This window comes from Lagopus muta, chromosome 15 (genome assembly GCF_023343835.1).
Source record: "Lagopus muta isolate bLagMut1 chromosome 15, bLagMut1 primary, whole genome shotgun sequence".
In the NCBI taxonomy this organism is placed as follows: domain Eukaryota; kingdom Metazoa; phylum Chordata; class Aves; order Galliformes; family Phasianidae; genus Lagopus; species Lagopus muta.
The window spans coordinates 10,128,715-10,155,443 of record NC_064447.1 but is presented as its reverse complement, the minus strand read 5'-3'; the positions used below and the strand labels follow the sequence as shown (position 1 = coordinate 10,155,443).

The 26,729-nt window shown below is 56.8% G+C and overlaps 3 protein-coding genes across 8 annotated transcripts in view; 1 reads left to right on the top strand and 2 right to left on the bottom strand.

Annotated features, from left to right (window-relative positions):
* The window catches only part of SLC5A10 (solute carrier family 5 member 10), a 29,149-nt gene extending 8,593 nt beyond the window's left edge, over nucleotides 1–20,556 (top strand). For 5 of the 6 annotated variants that reach the window (XM_048961870.1, XM_048961867.1, XM_048961872.1 and 2 more), the window contains 7 exons: nucleotides 302–507; nucleotides 1,433–1,568; nucleotides 15,894–16,001; nucleotides 16,345–16,495; nucleotides 19,009–19,177; nucleotides 19,682–19,897; nucleotides 20,045–20,556. In XM_048961870.1, coding sequence (XP_048817827.1) covers nucleotides 302–507; nucleotides 1,433–1,568; nucleotides 15,894–16,001; nucleotides 16,345–16,495; nucleotides 19,009–19,177; nucleotides 19,682–19,897; nucleotides 20,045–20,410 — 1,352 coding nt within the window. In that variant the 3' untranslated portion in view covers nucleotides 20,411–20,556. The remainder of the gene's footprint in view (nucleotides 1–301; nucleotides 508–1,432; nucleotides 1,569–15,893; nucleotides 16,002–16,344; nucleotides 16,496–19,008; nucleotides 19,178–19,681; nucleotides 19,898–20,044) is intronic. The other variant, XM_048961871.1, reaches the window with a different exon arrangement.
* Nucleotides 462–14,932, bottom strand: FAM83G (family with sequence similarity 83 member G). Its single transcript, XM_048961866.1, has 5 exons — nucleotides 12,495–14,932; nucleotides 8,602–8,769; nucleotides 5,045–5,169; nucleotides 2,885–4,319; nucleotides 462–963 (listed from the first exon to the last, which is right to left on the bottom strand). Exons 1-5 carry the CDS (start codon nucleotides 12,987–12,989, stop codon nucleotides 580–582), a joined length of 2,607 nt encoding a protein of 868 aa, XP_048817823.1. The 5' UTR covers nucleotides 12,990–14,932; the 3' UTR covers nucleotides 462–579.
* Nucleotides 20,557–20,671: 115 nt separating the features above from the next.
* LOC125700749 (GRB2 related adaptor protein) lies at nucleotides 20,672–24,820 on the bottom strand. Its single transcript, XM_048961873.1, has 5 exons — nucleotides 24,420–24,820; nucleotides 23,343–23,440; nucleotides 22,278–22,400; nucleotides 21,490–21,658; nucleotides 20,672–21,267 (listed from the first exon to the last, which is right to left on the bottom strand). Exons 1-5 carry the CDS (start codon nucleotides 24,495–24,497, stop codon nucleotides 21,082–21,084), a joined length of 654 nt encoding a protein of 217 aa, XP_048817830.1. The 5' UTR covers nucleotides 24,498–24,820; the 3' UTR covers nucleotides 20,672–21,081.
* Nucleotides 24,821–26,729: the final 1,909 nt, after the last annotated feature.

The window sequence follows — 26,729 nt, the reverse complement described above, 5'->3', positions numbered from 1 at the left end:
TTAATAACAGCTTGCTTTTACAGTACGAAGTCAAAAGAGGCGTTGGTCCCTTTTGTCCCAGACGTGGGTCACCCTCCCGAGGGAGGGCAGGCTGCAATGGGACATGCTGTGCAAAATGGTGATAGAAGAGTCTCTTAAATAACTAAAATAAAATATAATCACGCGCGTGAGCCTCCCTCTGTGGGAAGGGGGCCAACGAGGGGGCAGCAGCTCTCAGTAACGAGTTCTCAAGTGTTTTTCTGACTGATCCTGGAGGCAACCAGACAGCCTCCAACCAGCCTCCCCCAACGGTGCCTTCCAGCTTTTAATGCGATCGGAGGTTACTCCAACCTGGAAGAGGCCTATCTAAAAGCCGTGCCGTCCAAGATCGTTCCCAACACGACCTGCCACCTGCCCAGAGCGGATGCCATGCACCTCTTCCGAGACCCAATCTCTGGAGATCTACCCTGGACAGGGATGACGTTTGGGCTGTCCATCATGGCCACGTGGTACTGGTGCACTGACCAGGTAAATGTAAACAAGATTCCCCTGCTCCGCATGGCAGAGCATCGCCTGCAGTCCACCCGCCTGCATCCACCCCTACTGCTCCTTCTGGCTGGTGGGTTCAGGGGGCTTCTTCTTGGAGTCGGTAGCACCTGGAGCTGCCATGACTTTGTTCTTAAGGTGCTTGGACTGGGACAGTTTGGAGAGTGGGATGCCGAGCGGTGTCCTCAACTCCTCGGCTGCCTTCTGGCTCTCGGGCAGGGAGCTCAGGGCTTTGCTTGCTGCCCTCGGCTTGCCGGGGCTGAAGGCTTTGCCCTGCCAGTAGGGCTGGCTGCCTGCAACGGTCTTTTTGGGCTCGGTGCTGTCCCTTCGGTGCTTGCTGGCCCCAGGGGGTTTCTCGCACGGTGGGGAGCAGGAGGGCTCCTTGCCTTGCTCCCTGCCTGTGAGGTTCCTGGGCCGATAGCGGTAGATGTGCGTGCCCTGTTTGTTAAAGAGCAGAAAAAGAGCAAAATATGATCTGTGATTGTCACAAGGATGCTACATACTCATAGTCCTCATGGAAAACACCATCAGCTGCTTGGTGCAATCCTGTGCCCAAATGTTTTCACTGTGCTGCTGTGCTGCTCACCCTCTGAACAAAAACTCTCCCCCTGATTTAGGCTTGTGGGTCAACCGGTGTGCGGAAGTGCAGGTCCCTATGGGATGGGGCTCAGAGTGGTTGTGGGCCCCCAGGGGTCCCGCTGCCTGCTGCAAGGGCATAACCCAAACCACTCAGTGAACTGGAGAGAAACCCAACCTGCACTGTGGACATATGTGTACGTGGCTTTAGGGTGAGGTCCTACACCCAACAGCACCAGCATTTGGGATGCTGGGGATGCAGTCAGCAGAGGGGAGGCTGACACCGGGGGGGACATCTTGGTGACTCAGCCATGTCCCTGGCTCTCTGCAGGTCATTGTGCAGCGGTCACTCTCTGCAAGGAGCCTGAGCCATGCCAAGGCCGGCTCCATCCTGGCCAGCTACCTGAAGATGCTGCCCCTGTTTGTCATCATCATGCCAGGCATGATCAGCAGGGCTCTGTTCCCAGGTAAGGGCAGGCGTTTGGCCGGGCACCGAGCAGAAACCCCTTAGATTGGGTGCGAGAGTGAAGGGACCCAAAATAAAAACGTGTGGTGGCGTTGATGGTGGGAGATACCTACACTGTTCAAGATGGGAGGACAAACAGCAATAGGCAGCTGTGGAAAACTGCAGAATTGCCAAGAAAAGGCCTTGCTGGGGCCCATGGGTGGGCCATCCTCATCGTGCTGTTGCTGCTCTCCAACCTCAGATGAGAGGTTTCTGCAGAGCTAACCAGGGATGGCTCTGTTTATTGTTATTACGCATAAGAGAAACGATTCCCTGCACGTTTCCATCAGCTGAGCATTGGCTTTCCTGGTTCTGGCAGCACCTCAATTATCTCTCACAAAAAGGCCTGGACAAGTTATTGCAGGAACATGAAGGTGCCTGAGCGCTTTGAGCAGCGCAGTGAGGGCTCAAATGCTGGAGCAAAGCCCTGGGCAGGGAGCAGCGGGCGGACTCTGGACTAATACCCTCAATTCCCTGTAAGCACAGATTAGATGGACCTGGCAGCTCAGCTGGGGTTGCCCCCGGTGGCATCAGTGACATGAGCAGCAGTGACCTCCTGCCTGCTTCATGGAACCCTGGCTCTGTGGGTGCTGCTGACGGCATTGCTTGCCTGCGGCAGCTGCCAGCCCTGCTGTGCTGCTCCACCTCATTATGTGTCCGTGCGCTTTGCTTTGATGCTAATCAAAGCGTAAGGAGCTAGAAAACAAGGCAGGGAGGGACACGCCTGCATGTATAGTGTCTGTCGCACAGAGCGGTGCCACTGCTGTTGGGTGATGGGATAGAGCTCTGGGCACAGCCCTGTGCCACGTGTTGCTCTTTAATTCTAGAAAGCCTTCCTTTTATCCAGCCCTTCCCTGTGCGCTCCTGGCTAGCTATGGCATGGCCACCATCCCCCTGGGCACCAGCACCTCCTGCAACTGCTGTGCTGATAAAAGGGGAGATTTAGATTGGATATAAGAAAAATGCACTAACCAGGGAAGCGGTGGACTCACCGTCCCTAGAGGTGTTCCAGAACTGTGGATATGTGACACTTAAGAGACGTGGTTAGTGGGCATGGTGAGGTGGGTTGGGTTTGGTGATCTGAGAGGTCTTTTCTAACCTTAATGGTTCGGTGATTCTATTTAGGCACGTGCTTTGGTGGGCATGGTGGGGGTGGACTGACAGCTGGATTTGATGATCTTAGTGTTTTTTTAAATTTTAATGATCTTATGATTCTGTGACCCAATGAACTGAGGCTAGACTAGGATATGTAATGTGGTGAAGCTCACGATGGCCTACCTGTGTGGCACTGGTGGGGTAGGAGCCGTTGCCATCCAAGATGGTGTGGGGCAGCACACACCTGATCTCCACAGCGTTGCTCCTCCTCTTGGCCATGTCCTCCACGCGGACGTGCTTGAGGGATGGGAGGCTCCCCAGGGGGCTGAGGAAAGTTCCTCGACTGATGTGGGGGTCACTGAGCTTCCTCTGGATGGGCACAAACTCCCCATTGTGAGTGACATCCGAGTTGGTTCGCCGCAGCGGCCCGTAGCGTTCCCTCACCTCAAAGTACTCATCCGAAATGGAGGAGGCGTTGGAGCGGCGGTAGCTGTGGTCAGCAGAGCTGCTGGAGCAGCTCTCCTGGTCACTGAGAGTGATATACTCCTCCTCCTCCTCCTCCTCCTCCTCTCCCAGCCCATTGTGGGCACAAGGAGGCCCCTTGTCCTCCTGTGGCCCCGCCACTGGGAGGTGGCAGCTGTCCGGTGAAGCTCTGCTGGGGTTCTCCTTTGGTTCCTGTCTCGCATCCACATGGTCAACCAGCGGTGGCTGCACGTCACCCCCTGGGGCACTGTGGCTGTCACACGGTGTGGTGGCTTTGGTTGCAAGGCCGCCAACAGGGACAGTCCTTGGCTTTGGAACTGGGGGCTTGGCTTCCTCAGGTGTCTCCTCAGGTGGCTTCAAGTGGTGGCTCAGTGGTTGAGCGGCTGATGTTCCCACTGGCTTTGTCACCCAGCCACTGCCTTCAATGGGGCTGGTGGCCAGTGCCACAGGAGCTTCTGTGAGGACCTGCGGGGTCTGCCTCTGGCAGGGGGACAGCAGAGGTGGCTCTTGAGTTGAGATCTTCTTGGCTTCCAGCTCCCTGTTCTTCAGCATCTGCCGGTGCTGGGCGCTGGCCTGGGAGACGTCGCAGACTTTGATGCGGTTCATTTGTGAGAGCTTCACGTTCTTTATCTTGGGGTCAATGATATTGATGTAGCCCAAGACTTCGCTCCCAGGCTCCGGGTCGGGCTCAACCCAGGTGGGCAGGTAGTCAAACATGTTGGCTTTCTCCAGGTTCAGGAGGCCGGGGTGGATGAGCAGGGAGAGGTCTGCCGCCTCGCCGTGCCTGTCTCCCGCTGCGCCCTCGTGCAGCCCTTTGCCTTTGTTTTCCCCCTTCTGTGTTTTGTCCTGGTTCTCGGATGAAGTCTTGCTGATCTGGTCTGCACTCTTAGCCTTCACCAGGGCGTATTTGGGGTTGATTAGCTTCTTCACCATGGCGTTGGCAGGGGTCACCGGCACAACGGAGGGCAGTGTTACAGGCTCGGGTTCGGGCTCCACGCCCATGGAGATGGATTTGAGGCTCACCCCCTTGGACATGAGGTACAGCTCCTGGAACTGCTTGTCAAACGCCTCCACCACTTGACCTGAGAGCACTGTGATGACATTCCGATCCGTCCTTGCTGCAGACCAGGTGAAGCTGGAATGGAAAGGTGTTGGAAGCTGAGCGCTTGCTGGTACACAACGCACCTCTTGCCAACCCTGGCTTTTCCCGGGGGGGTTAACAGTGCTAGTGAGGACACGATCTTGCTATAAAAATTAACAATGATGGGATTAATAAGAAGCTCTAACCCCAAATGGGAATGAAGGCTCGAAGTCAGGAATTTGAATAAAAACACAATTTTTTTTAGTGCGGGCAAGCTAGTTTTTCATTTTAGTGTTGGCTGCTTCTCCTTTCTCAGTTTAGGTTAGTTAAGGACAGGGACTTGTTTACAAGTCTGTTTTTTGTTGTGGCCAGAATATAGGAAATGTTCTATTTTTCATATTTATGAAACGTGTCTTTTAGAGCTGAAAACACCAACTCTTTCAGCCAAAACTAACTTTCATTTGGACAAATTGGAAAACAATTGGGGTTTACAACTTGGGGTTGTAAATGTCTAACAGGAAAATCTGAGGTCAGCGTAGAGCTGGGGCTGGCTGGGCCTCAGAACTCCTGCTGTTCCCAGTGCACGGTGTTGTGCATTGATGTCATTGTGTCCCACCACTGCCCCAGTCCTGGCCATGGGGTGGCCTTAGGATAAACTTAGGCTTCCCTTGTGATGTGGTCCTTTAAGTTAGGAGCTGGGGAGCAAGGCTGGGACAGGGACCACGTGGGTTCTTTGACATCAGCTCTACGGGGCAGGTGAGAGGGGACACGGCTGTTACCTGTAGGATCCACACATGGCCCGATCTCCATCCACAAACATGAACTTCTGGGCCAAAGCCCCTTTGAACTTGGTTGCTGAGCGCGTGAAGAACTCTGTGCCCCCTGTGCTGCGGACACGGAGGTTCTGCAAAGCAAAGGCAAGGAGCTGTGAGTAGGCAATGCTGAGACCAGGACTGATGTCCTCACACTGCCACCTCCCTGCTGTGCCTCTGCCCCACTTGGAGCTCGCTCCAGCCCCACGCCGAGCCATGAAGAGCTGACGTTCAGAGCCCTGTGGTTGTTTCCCAACCCCACCGAGCAGTGGGCAGCGCTCCTCGGAGTCTGCTTGCAGGAGACCTCAGCGATGAGGAGATAAAATAACTTGCCCAGGGCTGCGCAGTGAACCAGAGACCTGGCGCCAAGAATTTCCTGCTTTCCCCATGGTCTCCAACAGTGTTTTCTACCTCTTGAACTCACTCTGCCCACAGCCACGGGTAAACACTGCGTGACCATGCTGCCAAACACCTTCCATCTCCTATGATCTGTGTGAAGGGCACCATGCAGCTGGCGATTCTTCTCCTCCTACCTCCTGGGAGATGTACTGGTGTTTTTCTAGGCAACAGTGCTGACCTCAGCGCAGTGCATGCAGGTCCAATGTCAGTGGTCTTCCCTTGGGTCTGCTCTGCTTCTAAATCCAAGCATCTCACCTTGGTATTAAGAGTGGATGAGCAAAAGCAGTGGGGCACCATTGGGAAAGGAGCTGTGAGGACATGGGTCCAGGTCTAATAGAGAGGACACCCTTGGATGGGGATAAAGTACTTTTGTATGTATGAGAGCACTCTCATTCCTCCTGTTCTGCTGGGATGGTGGTAATGCTCTTGCTAAAAGCACTGTGTCATTGTTAGGTCATGCCCTTCATTTCTTTATTTATTTTGGCAAGTTTTATGTGCTGTCTGGAGAAGTTTGGGTATTTTTTGTGCATTTGATTTTTATTTTTATTTTTTGGAGCTTTGGCAGTTTTGCCTAGTGCTGAGACTCTGGTGCCTGGCTGCAGGTGGTCTTTGAACCACTGTGAGCATAGGACTGAACCTGGTATTGTTCAGTCTGAAAGGAGATTGTATTAAGTTGGGGACCAGCTTCTTGTCCCAGGTAACAGTGATAGGACCAAAGGTGATGGCTTTACATTGAGTCGGGAGAGGCTCAGGTGGGATGCTAGGAACAATTTATTCTCCCAAAGAGCGGTCAGGCACTGGCACTGCTGCCCAGGGAGTGGTGGGGTCACCGTCCCTGGAGGTGTCCCAGAGCTGTGGAGATGTGGTGATGAGGGATGTGATCAGAGGGCATGGTGGGATGCGGTGGGGTCGTGCTTGAGGATTTTGGAGGTCTTTTCCAACCTGAATGGTTCAATGAATTCTATGGTTGGTGTGGGGATGGGTACGGGAGGGTCACACCAGAGTGATGTCCCCATGCCTAGCATCTTCACGGTGCTGCCCTCTCACTCTCAGCCCAATCTGTACACAAAGGCAAGAAACAGCCTGCATTTTTCTTGGGTAACACCCAGGGAAACAAAGCTCCTGGCAGCAGGCTGCCGGCTGCCTTGGCCTTCCCCTTGCCGCAGTTGGGTAAGATCTGTTTATTTTATCTCTTCCAAAATGAGCGTGGAATGAGCGTGTGCCTGGCTGCCGAGCCATAGAGCAGCTCTGAGCGGGGCTGAATCACACCCCAAGCACTCACCCTTGCTCAACGCAGGACAGCCTTGCCCAAGCCACCTCACTAATTGCACAGCACAGAAGGCACCGAGATAACGACGTTCGTTTCGTTAGCATCTCCTGGCTTACACAGCAGCTCCCAGCCACTGCCCTAGTTTCCTCACTGCCTCCTGCCTTGCTGAATACCATCCCGGCAAATTGCTTGTGACAAGCAATATGTGGCAAATCACCACTTCCAGACTTTTGCCGAGCTCTGCAGATGCTCTCCTGCTTTTCCAGTCCTGCCAGCAGGCAGCCAATGCCTGAGAGCGTGGCGTGCGTCAGCGCTGGCTTTTCTGGTCTGGGAGCAGAGCCCTCTCCAGGCTGCGAGTAACAGCATAGGGAAGCTCAGCTGGTTTAATTGTCCTGAGCAGCAATTACACAGAGCTTTTGGACTCATTGGATGGGGAAGGTGTAAGACCTGGCTGGCTGGGTGCACTGTGAGTGCCACTGCAGTGTCCCTCCTGTAGGGCGCAGGTCCCCAGAGCTGGCACAGCATCACGGCTGTGCACCAACCTCCCTCCTGTTGGCAGTGCCGTGACGTGGCTGGAACGTGTTCCTGCTCAGCTCGCTCTCTGCCCTCACCGTAAGCAAATTTGAAGGGAGCATGTCCAGGCGAAGCTGCTTGGCACAGCACAGCCAGGTGACGTCAGGTGGAGAGCATCGCCCATGTACTGGGCTGCAGGCGTGGAGACTGGGAGTGGAGTCTGCGGCCCAAAAGTGAAACTGTGGGGTGCTGCAGTGTTGAGAACACAGGTATTGACCAGTGTCCCACTGCCACCCAGCACTGGGGGACGTGCTCCTCTGCCCCTTCCTGTCCCTCGCCCCTCTTGGAGTGTGGTGTTGGGTTGTGCTCTCATGCACAGAGTGTGGGGCCACGCTCTGGTTTGCTGTGAGGTAAAATGGGTAACAAGCAGTGTTACCTTTAGGGCTGGGTTAAATAGTAACCCCAACCTCCTGCATTGTGTGCAAAGTGCTCTCTGCTTGCTCTGCTTATCTCACCGAGGCACAGTCTGTACAGGGGGAATCTGCACAAAGCTGAGTCGCGTGCCTCCAGCTGCAATGTGCTCTATCAGCCCTGTCCTGCTTCTAGAGTGCAGATTTGGGCACTTAAGGCCAAGGGGAAGAACCCTGAACTGCAAGGCATTGCTTATATCGTTCTGTTTTCCTACACCCAAATGGACTCATGCACCATGCAGGGATTTCTCTCCTCTCCAGCTCCTTCATGGAGAGGTTCAGGTTGGATATTAGGAACAATTTCTCCTCCAAAAGAGTGGTCAGAAACTGCACTGCTGCCAGGGAAGTGGTGGGGTCACCATGCTTGGAGGTGAGGGACATGGTTATGGGCATAGTATGATGGGTTGGGGTTGAGCTTGGGGATCTGAGAGGGATTTTTCAACCTTAATGATTCAGTGATTCACTTGTGTGCTTTGCAATATCCCCTGCCTGCACAGAGCACCACAGCAGTGGCAGTAGGACAGGGATGGCTCAGAGCCTCCCTCCATTCTGCTCTGCCATGTGGAGATCCATGGTCTTATCTTCCACCTGCTCTTCTCCATCCTAGATGTAGGCATCAGCTACAGGACAGATGGACCTAACTCCTCTAACACTGCTCTGGGACTGTAGCATGGGAAAAGAATTGCTCCTGGCCTTTCAGGAGCTCTCACAGCACTTTCAGAAGGAATGAGGCCAGTTTCCCCACTGCCTTTTGGCCAAGCAGGCTATGGCTGGAGGCAGGGGAGCCATTTGTCTCATGTCCCGTGGCCACATCCCACTCAAATGGAGCAGCAGAGCCCAGCTTTGCTGCTAAGATTGAGGACTGTCCTTACCTTCAGGTGCCCGGTGTGCATTTGCGCTCTCTCGCACATTTGGAGGAAATGCTTCACGTTGGTCTCATCCAAAATGATGTAGACACCCACTTTCCTCTTGAAGCCCGCATCCAGGAGGTCTTTGAAGATGTCAACATCAGTGAACATGTCCATGACCACAGCGATGACCTGCAGAGAGGAGGAGAGAGATGAGTCCACTCCTCACTGGTAACAGCACCTGGCACGATATACAACACCTGTGCTGTGCAAATGCAGAGAGCTGGGATGGCAGCGCTTGCGTCCCTGTGCAGTGACAATGGCTTTGTTGCTGTCACAAAGCTGCCTTTGTACCTGGGACGTTTGCCACTGTGGCTGAGGTATATCCTGCACATGATGGAAAGATGCACCATCTGGCACTGGGAGCGGCACCAAAGGTCACCCCACACCCACAGGTTTTGTTTTCCAGGAGGTGTATTGGCCGTGGCACTGCAAGGCAGCAAAGGATGGGGCAATGGCCCTGCAGCCACGTCTGCCTCCTCCTCCTGCACAAGGTGGGCACAGCCATTAGAGATGCATTGGGGCGCTGGTGTATCATCGTGCCATGCTGGGGGACTCCAGAGCCCCCATCTCAGGGCACACTGCAGGGTGACACGGGACAGAAGGGACCAGAGAATGCTGGGTGCTTGCACAGCTGAGCACGTCCAGCCTGGGCCACTCTGAGCACTGCACTGCCTTTTAATTAGTGCCACAGGAGGTGGAGAGCTCTAATTATGAAGGGAATCATACATTAGGACTCTGCTGGCTCTTCCCTTCCTCTTCAGCAGGCGGCTGCACAAGGAGCAAAGCTGTGTGTCCCCTCCCCATCCCGTGCCACCCACTGCACTCGGGCATTTTGGTGCTGTGGAACCAAGAGGGGACCTCGCAGTTCTGCCAGCCTTCATCCTGTGGACACCTTCCTGCTTTCACATCTATCCTCCCCAGGCGCCTCCTGACGTGCTTCACCATGAAAAGAAAAGTCCTCCCCATATCAGTGAGGAAACTGAAAAGCAGGTGATGCTGCACTGGGGGTTTGGGATGGGCTTGGTGGCAGATGAGCTCCATCACAGACATCGGTACTCTCTGTGGCTCTGGTCACGTCCCTGCGTGCCTCATTCTATCTGTGGCATGCTTGCAAATCGGGGCTGATGGCAGTCACCAGCAAATGGTAATTGCAGGACTTTCTGGCAAAACCGGCGCTGTGGGCAGAGTGACGACTCCGCACTGGGGGTTCTAATGGGAAAAGTGCTTTGAAGGGGAAGGAAAGGTGAAAAGGCCCTTTGCTGCAGTGTGGGACAGCGCTTGGCAGTGTGCTTAGCAGGGGCTGGCCCCTGTTTGGGGAGTTTTCCCACTGTGGATGAGGCACTGCAGACAGAATGGTGCATGGCTGAGATACAGACAGGGGACAGTGATGTCACCAAAGCCCTTTGCTGCTGCGTCGCGATGGGAAGCTCGCCTATCCCTTTGCCATTCATCCAGAGGCAGGAGAAGATATGGGACTTGGATCTAATGCTGGATGCTCCCCGTGCCCATTGGGTGATCCTTCTCTTTACTTTTCTTCCTGGGCTTCCAGAGTTGCTGAGATCTGTGGGACACAGCGGAGATGCCAACACTGAGCACTGCATCTCCTCGGGCACAGGGCAGGCGATGTTGGATCCTTCTGAGCCGCTGTGATGAGTGCCCAGACTGCAGGATCGTGCTTTATAGAGGAAATTGCAGCTCTTTCTTAAGTCACTCTGAATCATCAGATAATAACTTTTGGGGCGCACCATGTGGGCACTCAATAAATTAGGCAGGCACCAACGCACAATTAGAGGAAGCGTGTTGGGAAGAGGGAGAGATGGGACAAGGAACACCAATAATTGCTCTCTCTCGTCGAACCTTTCATCCAGGAACAGCAGAAGGTTTTGTAAACAGTAATTAATAGGGCCTCCCAACCTTTGCTGGAAGTTGCAGAGGGCAATTAAAGCACCGCGATCCCAACTGGGAACCTCAGCGCGGAGAGGTCAGGCTCGTGGTGTCTCCGGTGGCTCTGTGCTGAGGTGCGTTCAGCCCCATTTCAGGTCAGAGAGAGCTGAGATGCAGTGAGGAAGAAGAGAGGAGGCTGCCCTTCCTCCCCAACAGTGCCGTGAGCTGAGCAGCCCAGAGGACAGCATTAGGGGCAATGGCCATGGGGACGTGGTGTGCCGGGATGCCCAGCGCTGTGCTGCATCCTTGGCCACAGAACTGGGGATGTGCCAGTAGAGCGCGGCCGTGCTGTTGGGATCCCGCCTGCCTGCTCCCCCCTTCCTTCCCACAGTGAGGAGCAGATCGTGTGCAGCCCTGCTTCAGCTCGCCCGGATTTGCCTCTTGGCAGAGCAAAGCCCTGAACGCGGCAGCACTTGGCTTTATTCATGCACATCCGTGGGCTCAACCTCACCATGCAAGGGGCCTTGCTCAGCTGGATGGCCTTTGCTCTCCCTGCTGTGTTCACAGCCCGTGCGTCGGTGTATGACAACATCTCTGATCATCCTCTGGGGCAGCCACCTGGGCTCAGCAGCGTGATTGTGGGTTCATCTGTGGGGTTCTAAATGGGGTTCCACTGAAGGGCTGGAGGAGCACATCTGCTGAACCCCAATTAGCTCCTTCTTTGCTTCCCCACCCTGCCAACTCCCCCCCTTCTTCCTCCCCGGCCCCACTCACAGGGAATTGCATCCCTGCAGCGTGGAGATGCAGCCAGAGGAGGTTGGGATGGTGCCGGCCCTGACTCAGGGATGGGTGACTCACAAGGTGCTGCCGGCGTAGGGGAAGCAATGAGCAAGCAGAGCCGGGCAGGAGCTGCAGAGCTGGGGCAGAGGCAACTGGAAAGAGCCAAAGATGAGACATTGTTTGTGATGGGAGAGGTCTCCTCATCCTCCGTCCCACGTGTGAGGCTCAGGCTCTAGCCCTGCCCTATCGTGCCATAAGGACATGGCTCACCACAATGCCCTATGGCAGGAAAATAATGCTGGTAAGGACAGAGCACCTTGACTTCTGTGAGTGCCCAGTGCTGGGCTTGCTGGGATCCATGCCACCTAAAGCATCTCAGCCTGTCTCCTGGGGTCTGCCCATTTTCCTGCTGGAACACCCCCGGTGTTGGGTGCTGCTCTCTCTGAACTGAATTTCTTTAAGGTTCAACCACCATCATCACGAAACTAATGGGCACCGGCCCCACTCTGCTTCCCTGCCAGGGCTGGGTCACTGGGAGTTCCAGTGGCTTCTGTCCACCATTGCTGGTGGTCTTTAAGGCTTGCCACCATGTCCTCCTTCCATTGTCCTCCTGCCCATGACATCAGCCTGACCCTATTGTTCATCTGCCCCAAATCTCTGTCCTGGTTTGCTGCCATGAGGAAGACAAGCCTCAACCCAAGCCTGCAGCGCTTCTCCTAATGCTTTTCTCCTACAGCCAGGATAGGGCTGACACAGAGCAATGTGCCACTCTGCAGCTGGACTTGATTCCTACACCAGTGCAAGACCGGAGGCTTTGCCACTTTGTCCCAGGGCAGAGTTTGGCTCCTCTAGTTCCAGCATGCTGCTGCACGCAGTTGCACTGTGCTCTGTGACCATGGGGCAGTCGGGACCAATTTTTCTTCCCCGTGGAGACTCTGAGATGAGCGACACGGCCACAGAAAGGGCCATGTTGCTCCCAGAGGGCTTTAGACCAGGCCAACAGCACCGTCTTCAGCAAAAACCGATAACTGAATATTGGTTATTCTGAAAGAATACGGAAAAACCCAAATACCCAACCCCGATGCCTTGGCCTGAGCAGAGGACAGGGACCACCCGCCTGAGCAGGACTCTGGGATCCATCCCGGTTGGGACATCCTGCAGCCACCCCCAGCCCACCGGCGGCGCCTCACCTTCTGAGCCTGGCAGATCATCTTCCGCACCACCTCCTTGATGTGAGCCTGGCCCTCGATGGGCGGCTGCATGTAGACAGTGGCGCGGGTCACCCCGCGGTAGGCGATGGTCTCGGGCCAGCCGAGGTCCAGCTGCGGGATGGAGCGGTCGGACCTCTGCGGCCAGTACTCCAGGGACGGGGCCACGTCCTGCTCGTCCCCTTGGCTGTTGCGGTCGCCTTCGCTCCCCGCCGTGCTGCTGCCGTGGCGCGGGATGTACTCGGAGCCGGGGTCATACGTCTCCAGAGTGTCCAGGATCTTCTTGAGCTCCAGCTCGGAGAGGAAGTCCCGGATGTTCTCCTTCTTCAGGACCTCGTAGAAGGCATCGGGGCCACGGGCGGCCAAGGCCTCCAGGGCCAGGCGCTGCTCCTCACTGTAGAAGAACTCGGGCTTGGACTCGCTGGACCTCCAGTTGACGTGGCTGTCATCCAGGCACTGCACCTGGGAGAAAGCCATGGCGACGGCACACGCCGCGTCCCTCCGCCAAGGGAACTTCTCCGGCAGTAAATACTGAATCAATTCCTCCCCAGTCTTTACGAAGGCGATCAGTTTTGCTTTGCCCACCCCGGTTCAGTGTGCAGCCGGGGACGCGGCTCCCTGCTCGGCCGGCTCCTGCCACGCCGGGCTGTGCGGGGAGGAGGATCTGGGTTCCTGCTGCGGGCAGGGCAGAGCTCGGCCCCGTGCGCACACACACACGGCCTCCTCTACCTCCGGCTGCGCACTGCGCTCATTCTCCTCTCTTTCAGCACAGCGAGAAAGCAAACCAAAAGGAAAAAAAGGAAAAGAAACAAAGGAAATGGAACAGCTTCACAAAGTGCGCTCGAAGCGGAGTTTCTGGGCCCAAACATCGGCCGGGTCCCGGTTGGGCAGCGGCTCGGCGGTGCGTTCGGTGCCCGACGTCTGCGCCGAACTCTTCGGCATCTCCGCGAGTGACTCCCGGCTGCCGCCCGCACGCTGTGCCGGGTCGGACAGGTAACAGCAAGAAGTGAAAAGAGGAAAAGCAAAGGAGTGATTCATCGCTCCGCCCTGCCCCACCTGCGGTCACATGCTGCCTGCACATTCCCAGCTCGGCTCGGCCATTAACTCTTTCAGCCTGCGCTGCTCGCTGGGACCCCGAGCGCTCCTCCAAAAAATCAGCTCTGCCCTGAAATCCCCTCTTACTTTTTGTGCCTGCTGGGATGGCGCTGTTTTTGGAGAAAGAAGTGGCTGTGCCCCGTGTTTGAGCCCTCCTGCACCGCATGTAGCAGCCCCCGCGCTGCTGGGAGAGGGTCGGAACTGCGGGCAGGGCTCTGCTGGGTGCGGGGTTTGCGGCTGGGACTCGGCACTGCGCTGGCAGAGTGTGATATGAACTGGGAGGTGGATTAAAAATCCCCCCCTGCTTTGGCCAGGCGGCGATCGCGGAGCTTTTGGGCCAAGAATTTCGTGAATTGGGATCAGATGTCAGAAAGGAAAACGCCACGGGCTGCGTCTCGCTGAGCCGCTTGGGTGCAGTTGGTCTGGATCTGCGGCCGTGTAAATGAGAGCCTTGCTTGAGTCACCATCCTCAGGGCAAAGCAGCAAAGAGCCTTGCATTGGAGCAAGGCGTGCAGGGTGCTGGGCACCAATCTTGCGTCTCCCTTTGTCCTTGCAGGGATTTATCTCCTTGTCCTCTCTCTGCTCCTCCTGGAGGAGGCTCAGGATGGATGCTAGCAACAATTTCTTCTCCCAGAGAGCGGTCAGGCACTGGCACTGCTGCCCAGGGAGTGTTGGGGTCACCGTCCCTGGAGGTGCTCCAGACTGTGGAGATGTGGCACTGAGGGCTGTGGGCAGTGGGCACGGTGGGGTGGGGATCTGGGGGGTCTTTTCCAACCTGAGTCACTCGGTGATGTCCTGTGCTCGTGTGGTGGTCACTGCGCAAGGAGATCTGCAGCCTCTTTGGAGGGGTGTGTGTGATTAGGATTTATTGCATGGTGGAACTGATGGAAGAGGAAAACAGTGTCGCATTGGGGCCGTGCTGTGACAGCTGCCATTGGGGCTCAATGCTGTAGCTGTGCTCTTCCTCCTCTCTTCTTTAAATCCCTCTTTACTGACAGCACTGCGCTGAGCTCAGGGGTAGATGATTTTGTTATTTGGGTGCACACTTGGTATATTTTTTCTGCATGCCAGCTTGCTCCTCTGCTTTCCCCCCTGCAGGAAAAGAGCCAGCAGACTTCAACTGTCTGCCACTTGCAGGGAGGGGTCACTGTGGCTGAACGCATCAGTCCCCACTGTCCCCATGTCCCCATTCCCTTGGCCAGGCAGAGCCATTCCATATCCCAGCTTCGCCATCCCCAGCACCACCGCAGCCCTACAGCCTGCACCAGGCTTCTCCTGGCCACAGTGGGAAGCATTAATTACAAGCTCCTAATTAATTTCCCATCTCCAACTGAAGGCCTAATGTTGCAGCAGGGTGTGACGCTGGGCTCTGCTGGGCTCTGCTGCCCGAGTTCTGCTGGGGTGCACCAAGGGGTGTTCAGTTGGGGTGCAGCACCCAGACACTGCTGTGCCCTCGGGAGCATCCTCCAGCCTTACAGGTCTGTGGGTATTTGCATGGAGCCACGCACAACGTGGTGCTTTGGAGAAGGGGAAACTGAGGCACAGAGCTGTGATGGCAGCGTTACTCAGAGCCCTGGCGCTGTCTCTTACCCCCAGGGAAAGGTGGAAAGGCAGCTGCCAGCCCCACTCCTGCTGTGCCCAGCCTGCTTTGTGCTATGCTAGGTGTTGTAAAGCCAAGGGAATCCAGGTCCTTCTCCTTTTGCAGGGCTTTTGGTGCACATTCCGGTGCATGGTGGGGACTGTGGAGTCTGCACTCCAAAGAAGAACAGTGGGGACAGAAGGAGTGCACATACCCTATGGGAAATCCTTTGTGCTGCATCATTTCTTGCCCTCCCTATGTCTCCAGCTGTGCATAAGGGTGCCCACGCCGGTCCTGAGCACCCCAGGTGCTCGGGGTGAGGATGCCAAGATGAGAGCCACCCTGGACATAAATATTTATACTTGCCATTAATTTCCATCCATTTCAATATTTTATGAGCCTAACAATAAAAAAGGGCTCAGCACCCATCGAGACGCATAAGTAATTGGGCGTTGACTGTCCTAAAGTGCTGCCAGGTGCATCGTGGGGAGCAGTGGGTGCAGAGGTGATGGCCCCAGTGGTGTACAAAATCATTTCCCCCCAGGTCCCAGCAGGGCTCTGGGGTCACCCTGGGGGCCTGTTGTGGGATTTAGGGTGGTCAGGGCTTTGAGATGTGAGATCCAACCCAGGGATGGCGCATGGGGAGGTTGGGTGATGCTGGAGGATGCAGACTCACTCCAGGACCTTCCCCTGCCTCTGTCCCCCAGATGCTGTGGCCTGCGTGGACCCCGAGGAGTGCACCCGTGTGTGTGGGGCTGCAGTGGGCTGCTCCAACATCGCCTACCCCAAGCTGGTGGTGGAGCTGATGCCCAGCGGTAAGGCTGTGCTGTTTGCAGCTGGGTCCTGCTGTATTGGTGACTGTTGGTGTCCTGGCTTGGCCATCACAGGGTTGTTTAGGGAGCTTTGGGCCGTGCAGCCCCCTCCCCAGTGACCCCCAGAAGTGAGACTGGGGGCTGTGGGTTGTCCTATGAGGCTGCTAGGTGTCTACAAATCCCAACCTATGGACAAAACACAGATTGGGATGTGTTTCCTCTAGGACACTGGGGACATTCCCAAAACCCAACCTGTGGACGTGCAGAGCAGGATGTGTTTCCTCTGGGACGTTGGGGGACACCCATCCTGCTGTCCTCAGCCACAGCCTGACCATCTCCTCCCCAGGGCTGCGGGGTCTGATGATTGCAGTGATGATGGCTGCGCTCATGTCCTCCCTCACCTCCATCTTCAACAGCAGCAGTACTCTCTTCACCATGGACATCTGGAGGAGGATGAGGCCAAGGGCCAGTGAGCGCGAGCTGCTCATGGTGGGCAGGTAGGAAGCGAGTGTTTTGGGGACAACGAGGGTTTTTGGAGACTGACAGGGCCAGGCCAGCCCTCTATGATCTCCTTTGGAGCTCAGCCCAGCTGCAAAGTGCTGTGGTTGCAGAAAGAAAACAAAACCCTTGGAGTGTTTTATGGATGAAAGCGCTGGAAATGAAGATGGGGCCTCATGAAGCGTTTTGGAGGGGCTGAGCTGTGCCCTCCAAACAAGCTCAAGGGAGTGGGCTGGGCTGCTGCCCCACGTCGCTATGGGGCAGAGGGTGGCACAGCCCCAGTGTGTGCCTCAGGGGTGGTGAGTGCTGGCCCCCAGTCTGGTGCTGTGGTGCTGTGCTGCGCCTGGGGCGGCACACTCAGCTCTGGAGCATGGCTCCGCACGGTGCTGTGCTATAGGGACAATGACAGGGAGGAAATCTGGGTCAGGGCTCCGGCTGGGCTGGGCTGAGGCTGCAAGGAAGTTCTGCCGGCCCTGCTGGTCTGGGTGATTGCAGGAGGGTGATTTTTGGCACCCTCTGTTGCTGGGGGTGGGAAGATGATGGGTGTTGATCTATCTGCAGCAGCACTGCCGTCCAGATAGGTGCAGGAACTGGATGCTGTGCCTAGAAAAATGGCTATAATAATACAGGAGTGCTTTTGGGAGGGTGGTGGATGGGTCTTTGCCTGCCTGGGGCAGGAATTGCTGCTGCAATTGATTACAGGTGATAAAGTAGTGCAGGGGGGCAACGTGTACAGCCCTATGGCTGTGCTGAGTCAGCAGCTGTGGGGTGGCACGTGGGGACAGGGATGGAGGTGACATGCGTCACCACAGGGGGGCTCGGGATTGCTCCATGTTTCTTCAACTGTTTTCCCAGGCTAAACAACAACACTGGGATGGGCACATCTATAAACAGCACCCACGCTTCCAGAGAAGCTTGGCAATAGCTTTCCATGGGTACTGAGGAGATAGCTGGGTGCATAGCATAGGAGGAAAGTCACAGGAAGGAAGAAGTGCTGGTGGAGCTGTAAGGACCAGCGTGGGGACATAGGATGGTTCCCACCCCCAACCTCTCCCTACGGCACCTGCACGTGGGCTGTGCTCCATTCAGTTCTGTGAGTGAGGGGTTTGCTTGCCCTTGTCTGGAGCATCTCCAGAACACACACTCGTGCTGTAGGTACAGGGCAAGAGTATTGGGATCCTGATGGGAAACCTTCACCCTGCTCCCACGGGTGTCTTAGGGGCGTGGGGTAGTGCTGCCCATTCCCAAGGCTAATGTTGAGCTCAGAGGGTCTCTCTGTAGGGTCCCAGTGCTGCCTGTGGCAGGCGGAGGGCCGGAGCATCCCCCCATGTGGTGCTGCTCGAGGGGGTGGGAAGTGCTCCTGATTCCCTGGATCTGGGGATTTCTCCTCACACCATGGCAGTGTCACCCCACTGGAAATCCCCACTGGTGTTTTTCACTCTGTGCCAGCCCCACGTCCCACACCTGTCCTATGCCCTCCCAGCATCAGCAGTGCCATAGGGCCACCCCCACTGGGGGGTTTTTCTCCTGCCCCATGTGTCAGGGCACGCACTTTGTGCTTCCTCTTTCCATAGAACCAGGCAGGCGGCACCAGAGGGCGGCTGTGCCTGGGGAGGTGCTTTCATGGCTTTTTCTTTCTTGCTTGCTTTTTCTCTTTTTAAAGTACTTCTGCTTTTCGAAATGAGCAGATGGAGATTGGGGTAATTCTGTGAAGCTGCCCGCTGTCAACACGCAGCACTGAGCTATAAATATGGCAGTGCTGAGCCGCTCCCCTGCACTGGGTACCAGCTCCTGGCTGCCTCCATCGCTGCTGAGCTGACAGCTCTGTGCTTCTGGGATCTGGGGTTTGGCAATGCTTCCTGTTTTGGGATCGGGGTGAGGATGGGGACACCTGGGGACATCTCAAGGGTGTGAAGGTGATGAGAGCATCAACTGCAGAGCCAAAATTTGCACCTGGGGCTTTTCATAGTGTTTCCCCACAAGGTGCCAATCAGCAGCCCCCAGTGCTCCAGGATGGAGCTGGCACTGCTGTAATTACTGCACCTTGTGCAGGTTTGGTGAGACGGGGACTGCAGGTTGTGGCTCTGCCTTTGAGATGACATTTCCATAAGAGCCTAGGGGATGTGCAAGGCTCAGAGCCATGGCTTGGGGTCAGCCCCGATGGGATCGTGCCCAGGTGGCGATACCCTTCTCTGGCTGCAGCCGGTGGGCAGGGAGGGAGTTAGCTGGGGAGGGCTCCAAGAGCGTGGTGACATGAAACAACCTCAGCCCCAGGCATGTCTGAACTGAGCCCAGACTGCACATCGTGATGTCTGCTACTGCGACAGGTGAGAAACCACACAGGGCAGAAACATCCTGCCCAGCCCCGGGGGTGTCCCTGCGCTGGGCATCCTCCTGCTGCCCTCAGGGTAATGCCCACCTGCAGCATTGCTGGGCCCCAGCCTGTGCCATGGGTCAGCACAGTGCCGTGCAGCGCAGGTGGGACGGTGTCACCATGCACTGCTGCTCACAGGGTGGTGACGGTGCTGCTGGTGGCCCTCAGCGTGGTGTGGATCCCCATCCTGCAGAGCTCCGGCGGCGGGCAGCTCTACATCTACATCCAGGCTGTCACCAGCTACCTGGCTCCTCCTGTCACTGCTGTCTTCATCCTGGGGGTCTTCTGGCCCCGTGCTAACGAGCAGGTGAGGACAGAAACAAAGCCCTGCCCACTGGATTTCGGGTGAGGTCAAGAGGGAGGAATGAGGATGGAGCGCTGGAGAGGTGGGAGAGGAAATGTAGAATCATTCAAATTGGAAAAGACCTCTAAAATCACTCAACTGCTGGCCCATGCCCACCGTGCCCACTGGCCATGTGGATATGCAAAAGGAACACGCAAAAGCCCCAGGGTGGTGTTTCTTGTGGCTGGATGGGGGGAGGAGGAGGAGGAGGAGGAGAAGAAGGAGGATGCAGGTGCTGCCACACGTGGCCACCAAGCATGGCGGGGCTGGCAGGGGGCATCCCCTGGGAGTGAGTGCCACTGGGGATGGGTTTGGGCTGGTCGGGGTTCACAGTGCTATGCCAAGACCCTGGGGCTGCCCATCCCTCTTCATGGACTGTCCAAGGGGGGTGGTCCCCTCTGTGGGGTTTGTCTCCTGCTGGCGTGGCCGTCCCCTTCCAGCTGCCCCCTTCTGCCGTTTGCTTTGCAGGGAGCCTTCTGGGGCCTGATGGCAGGGCTGGTGCTGGGGCTGGCCAGGATGGGGCTGGAGCTGGCACACCCCACACCCCACTGCGGGGTCCCCGACAGGCGGCCCTGGCTGCTGGCTGACCTGCACTACCTGCACTTCGCTGCTCTGCTGTGTGCCATCACGGGGGCTGTCGTGGTGGGGGGCAGCCTGATGACTCCCCCACCACCCTCAGACAGGGTGAGCAGAACACGTGGGCACCCTGGGCCCTGCGCCCCGTAGCTGCTTGTTTGGAGACATCGCTGTCTCCTGAGGTGCACCCTGAGCTCAGCCAAAGGGGAGTCCCTGTGGAGGGTGTTTTTCTACTGAATCTCATCCCATTTCCAGCTGCGGAATCACACCTGGTGGAGCCTTTCCCAGGAGCCTCCCCAGCACTTCATGGATGGCACGTCACAGAGATGCCCGGATGGTGAGTGGTGCCCAGCACAGGGGTATCCCTGGTTCTTTGCCTGCATGTATCATCCCTGCAGCACGGATGCCCAGTGCCTCGGTTTCCCCATGGTCTCCTGTCTCCACAATCACTGTTTGTCTCTGCCAGGCTCCTGCTCAGTTGCCCTGAGTAGCCAGCAGGCAACTGAAGGACTCCCAGCCCTGAGAGACACCACTGAGTCCCCTTTCTGGACCCGGGTCTGCAGCATCAACGCCATTGTCCTGCTGTGTATCAATATTTTCTGCTATGCTTACTTTGCCTAGCCCCCTGTCAGCCCCTAGGAAGAGAGGAATAGGTGGAGAAATGGGGATTTAGGTGATTATTTTTGGTCGTTAGGGATAGTGGAAGCTTAAAGCCATTGGTGCAATGAGCTGTGTGTTCTCGGGGCTGCAGATCTGACTGTGTCCTGGGGGACTGTGAGCCTTTGGGGTGGGCACGGGGGAGGCTGAGGGGGGCAGAGCAGGTGAAGCACAGCCCCATGAAGGCCATGGCATGGGTGGAAATGCTGCAGCCACACAGGAAAGTTTAATCCCAACACACTTTAGTAACTCTAGAAAAAATAATAAAAAAAAACCAACCAAAAAAGCCACAATTTGCAGCTACAAATGGCACCAGCAGGACTGAATTCCTCCTGAGCAGCCCTTCCAGCAACCCATACCCCAGCACTGCTCCAAAGCATCCCTGAGCCCAGCCATGTCCCAGCTGACTGCAGCCTTCCTGGAGCTGGGGCTGGAGGAGTTCTGGCCAGGAGCTGCCACCCATCATGACCCCACAGAAGTTTGGATACCTCTCAACGTCACACAGCTGTCTGCTTCTTCACATATGGGTATTTGTTGGTGCTGGCAGTGGGGCAGGCTCTGCACAGCATCCACAGATGGCATCTGCAGCCCATGGGGAAAGTGTGGGGATGGGGGGGGGGGGGGCATGGGGCAGCTCATTTGCGGATGGGGTGGACGTAATTGCGGGGGAAGAAGCCAATGCGTCCATAGATCTTTCCCTGCCACCAGTTGGGGTCGGGGCAGTCCAGCACCTCAATGATGTCCCCGCGGTAGAAGGGCAGCTGGGAGCTGTCATGAGCAGAGAAGTCGAATTGGGCTTGCACGAATTTGGGTCTCTTCACCTGCAGGGAAACCCAAAGCAGAGGTGTCAAGAGTAGGGAGAGGATCCTGTATTCCCCAGCAGCTCTGCAGTGGGTGGTGGGGACACTGCAAAGACCCATGCAGTGGGGCTAGGAACAAAGGAAATCCTGTCTGGGGAAATCTGTGGGTCCCCCAAGGGCAAGGAAGATCCTGGGGTGCAGGAGGGAGCCCTTCTTGATGCCATCCCATGCTCCCATGGTTACCTCTGGGCTCTGTTCGTCATCCCGAAGGAAGATCTGCTGCTTCTTGGCGATGGTGGTGGTCCTGTAGAAGTCCACCAGCTCATTGAGGGAGTTGAACTTCTCCTCCCAGAGGAAATATTTGCCATTGCGCTCACGGAGCACCTTGAAGTGCTGGACATGCTGCCCGTAGCTGCAGACAGAGCATAGATGGATGTTACTGATGGATCTCAAATCCTTTCCAGCACTGCATGTGAAGCCAGGATCCTACTCTAGCCAGCCAGAGGTGACGGTGGCACTGGGATCTATACACCCACAAAGGGCAGGTAGGAGAACTATGGGCTGTAGGTTTGGGTGCCAGCGAGCCACAGGATCCCCCCAGACCCAGGAGAGCAGAGCAAGCTGGCTTCCCACCTTGGTGTGCTCCTGGTGGTGGCACAGTGGGGCCATGGGTCTGTTGCATGTCCCCACTGCCTCCAGGGCCCCGGGGAAGGGGCAGGGATGTGGCCCTGCTGGTGACTCAGGGCAGAGGTTGCTCCCTTTCATTATGGGCAAGAACCTCCTTAAATGCTTAATTAGAGATTAGCAATGTGAGAAAGTGCCTGGCTGGCCTGGGGCCGGCTCCCGCATGCTGGCTCTGGGCGGGGAGGGGGCAGCAATGGGGCGAGAGCCCTGGGGGAGGTTCTGCCTATTGGCACACCTTCACACAGCCCTGGCTCTGATGCCGAAACCATCGGCCCCGGGGCACCAGGATGCTGTAGAGCTGGTCTTCAGGAATGCTCACGGAAACGTGTCCCCTGGGCTGCACTCACTTGACGGAGATGGAGAACTCCCCCGGCGCGCTCTCGCTCTCACGGATCAGGAAGGCTCCCACGTATCTGCGCTTGAGGAGCAGCTCCTCCGCCACGTGCCGAGAGATCCTCCCCGCGTACCACCTGCCAGGGGCACCGCTCAGCCCCACGCACCCCGCGCCACGTCCCCACCCCGCGGGACGGAGACACCGAGAGGAACCCCGTGGGAGCGGGGTCCCCGTCGGGCCTGAACCCACCCCCAGCGTTTTGCCCCTTTGATGTGATCTCAAGGTGAGTGCCTGCTGCGCGCTGCGCTGGCCCTGCAAGCACAGTCTCCTGCAAAGGTGTTTGTGCAGCATCACCAGCAGCCGTGACCGCATCCTGTTCGCCAGCACGGTGCCTCGTCCCCTGCTTCCCCCCCGTGACTCGCAGCCCAATATGGAAACAGCCCATGGGTGCTTGGCGCAGAGCAGGAAACCCAATGTGTGGGGATGGAGGCACCAAAATGAGGTCACTGCCAGTGCAAATACCACAACTTTACGAACACCGAGCATCGGGGAGACCCTCTGCTACCTGCTGAACCTACTGTGGTTATGCCCAACCCCAGCTTTAGCACAAAGCTGAGCCAAAGAAGCTCTGCCCCAGCACCCCACAGCCACAGCCCCAAGCAGATTTTGCTATGGCATTAAAATGTGATTTAGCCGGGGATGATGGTACATAAAACACAGCTTCAAACTGAGGATGGATTATGCCAGGCTTTAATAACACACTAATGGGATTGTGTCTAATGCAACTGTAATCCCATAATTCTTTGTTGTTCCCTATAAATTATCATTTATATAGTAGGCAACATGGTGCAGGGATGAATTTCTGTGTGCCCAGGATATGTGGGTTCCCTTCTGCCTCCCACTGCCTTCAGTGGCAATGGCAGAAGGACCTGGCAGTGCCTGGCATTGTCACCCTGACACTCTGTGCCTCAGTTTCCCCATGTTCAGGGCTTTCAGCAGCTGTTTGGGCACCAGGACACAGGGTTGGGTCACTGCCTGGTGCTGGCAGGGGACACCATGGGGCAGGGCTGGTACTTACGGGTGGGGTTTGACTTTGATGTAGTTTTTGGGCACAAAGCCCTCGCAGCCATACAGCTCAGCCTTGTACCAGTTCTGGTCATCTTCCATGTTGAGTATCTGGGGCAGGAGAATAGCAGGGAAGCGTCAGCCCGGCCGCCATCCCCATGGCCCTCCACTGCCCCTGTGTAGCCGTCCCAACTACCCACAGAATCTGGGGAAATGGGTTCTGGTGAAGGCAGCACATTTCACTGCTCACTCCATGTTGAGGATTGGCTCACCACGGAGGTTCCCAGCATCCCCCTGAGCCCCCAGCCAAGGAAAGTGGTAAAACCCATACCCACAGGGGGCCTGGCTGCAGCCAGTGGCAGCATCCCCTGGGGCAGTGGCAGCGTAGGAGGACGGTCCCGCTGAGAGCAGGAGGGCTGTGACACCCATTTCCGCATAACACCAGTTTCCAGCCTCCCACGCAAGGGCCCTGGGGCTGCTGCACAGCTGTACAAACAGGATCTGAAACCCCGGGGCTGCGGGGAAAACACGCCGGGGAGACAGAGCCGGGGCTGTGCATGGCTCCCCGTGCCCTCGGTCCCCCCAAGTTGCTGGTGGGGTGCCACAGAATGTATCAGCCCCACGGAGAGGAGCAAGCAGTGGGGCAGGGTGCCCGTGACCCCAGTGCAGGGCTGTGGGTCCTGGGGGTGTTTTGAGGCTCCCTGAGGCTTTGGGGGTGCCAAGGTGGCAGCTGAGTCCTTTCTGAATGTTGTGCCCAGATAGGGGTTTGGGCTCATGGTCCTACCGATGGGTTCCTGTAGCTGTGGAGCAGGGGAAAAACAGGTTTCAGCCCCAGAGAAAAGCATGGTGCTACTGATGCCCCAATGGCCAGGGAGGCCTCGTGCCATGCCCCAGCCAGGACCTCACCGGGGATGTGTCCCGTGGCATGGACAGCTGGTACCTTCCACTGTTGTGATGCTGCTCTGCACCCCAAACTCATCAAAAACAACAACTTCTCCTCCACAGAAAGCCCCAAACAGGTGACAAACAACTGCAACAAAAGCACTCCATGTACAAACACCGTCCCTCCCCAACCTCTGTCCCCCTGTACCTTCAGAGTGTCCCCTTTCTGGAAGGGCAGCTCATCCTTCTCCGTCGTCTGGAAGTTGTACAGAGCCACCGACTCCATGCTGCAGGGCACAAGCGGGGCCCTGGGGCTCGCTGCCCCACGGCACGGGGCTGTGGGGCCTGGGGCGGGTGCTGCCGGCAGGCAGGAAGCTGCACTGATGTCACCGGGTTACCGGAGCAAAGCAGCGATGTGGTGGGTGGGATGCTGCCAGGGGGCACAGCCACACGGATTGTGAGGGATCCGGGCGTACGGCGTCCCTGTGGGCTGTCGTGTCGAGTGGCTGTGGGATTCTGGAAGGAAATTGGGTGGCGACGGGATGAGGATGCAGGTGAAGTGTGCTGCAAGCCGATAGACAGGGGAGTCTCTGATGTCTTGTAAGGGCTGAGCTGCTGGCACTCAGTGGAAGGATTCTCAGTGGGAACGGCTCTGTAAACGTGGGGATGAAATCACAGAGGGTGGGATGGGCAAAGGCAGAGGTGAGCAGGGTGGTGCATGCACCTGGTTTATTTGGAAACCAGACTAAAATCAACATGCTGTGCCTGCAGTGCTCCCTTGGGGGGGCATGGCTCTGACAGTCCCAGCACCGCACAGCCTTCCTGGTGCACGTGTGTGCTTTGGCATGAGGTGTACAGAAAATGCACTGCGTGTTGGTTTTGCTTTGCAGTGAGGAATTAAGAGGGGACAGCTGTGGTTCAGTCCCTCTTATGAACTCAGTGTGGGGAACTGGTGCCATCTGATCAAGGAAGGATGAGCTGTGATGCTCAGCATCCATGGGGCTGGGTGCCCTGCACCCGGTGATGCTCCAGCTCCTGGCTGCTATCCCCAGTATATCCTTGGTGGAAGCAGGGAGGCCACGGGGCCGTGGGAACAGGCTGGGTGTCACAAGGAGGAGGGGACATGGTGCAGTCACCACAGCCAAATGGGAAATTCTCCCAGGGGGAGAAAACCAGAGTGAGATTTCAGCCCCAGTGGAGCCGTTTTGGTGCCCGGCTCCTGGGGCACCTTGAGGTGTTGGACGTGGAGCGGTGCATGAAATCATGCCACCCCAAAGGCACAGTGGGTGACAGAGGGAACCTCGACGCAGCGGCCGAACTCTGGACCGGAGCAGGATTGGGTCCTGCCAGCAGATGGCAGCAGCTTCCAGGGGACATTGGGGACACCGAGGACCAGGGACGATGTCGCATGCCGCCCTGCTCACTCCACCCTCCTGTCTCCATGTCCTCGTGCATATGGTGCAGTTCTGGTGTTTCTTTCCCACATGCACACAGGAGATGTCACCCCATAGTCATGAGCATCCGTGTTCAGCAGAATCAGAGGTGCCTACCTCTGCCTCTTTTCCTGGGAAAATCCTTCTGCCTGCTTTTGGGCAGCCCCAAGCCCCTCCATCCCACTCTTGCTCCATCTCAGAGCCCCCAGAAGGAGCCATGGCACCATGGTGCCCAGCTGCAGGTGCAGGGCTGTGCTGGGTCCTTGCAGTGCTCAGCTCCAGGAGGCAGCACTGACCACCTGTGGGTCTGAGCCAGCCAAAAATCCTGAAATGAGGGGCTTTCCTCCCTCTCATGTTCGGTTAGGAGTGCCAGAATCTGCAGCCTGAAGCAATGCGCACGGTGCTGCACACAACAAGCATCGTCCTGCCTTGTGAGGAGACCCCAGGGGCTGGAAAGGAGAATGTGAGTATCATCATTAATCCACACCCACCTCTCCTTGAAAAAAGGAGAAATTTGTGGCCCTCGGGACAGGCAAAGGAGGGTGCCACCGGTGCTGGCATTTCCCATTTGCCTTGGCACAGTCACCCCTAGATTGCCCAATCTGCCGAGTGCATTTCATCAACATCCTGTGTTTACATGGCTGCAAATTCCCTTCAATCAAGGGAGGAAGAGGAAGAAGAGAGCCTCTTCCCCTTCTGTTGTGTGATGGGGTAACCCCCGGCCCCAGGGCTCCTCACTCTACCCCAGTCCATGGCGCTGCCTGGAGAGGCCTGGAAAGTGGAGGGGGTCCCCTTGCCCATGGTATTGGTGGGATGTGAACTGGGGGCCCTGTGAGTGGGATCCTGGCAGTGGGGTCTCACTTTTGGTACTTGGTTTTGGGGTGATGGGTGTAAGCGATGCTGGTGCCTGGCTCTGAGGTCAGGGCTGTGATGGAGACTCATGTGGTGGAGATGGCAGCCATTAATGAGTTAGCCAGCAGGGCCCCAGCAGCTGGAGGCTGAGTGCTCCCTGGGACCTATAAAAGGGGATGGAAGCCACCAGCTGCATGTGGATTGGTGGGAAGGGCAATCATGTGTGCTGACTT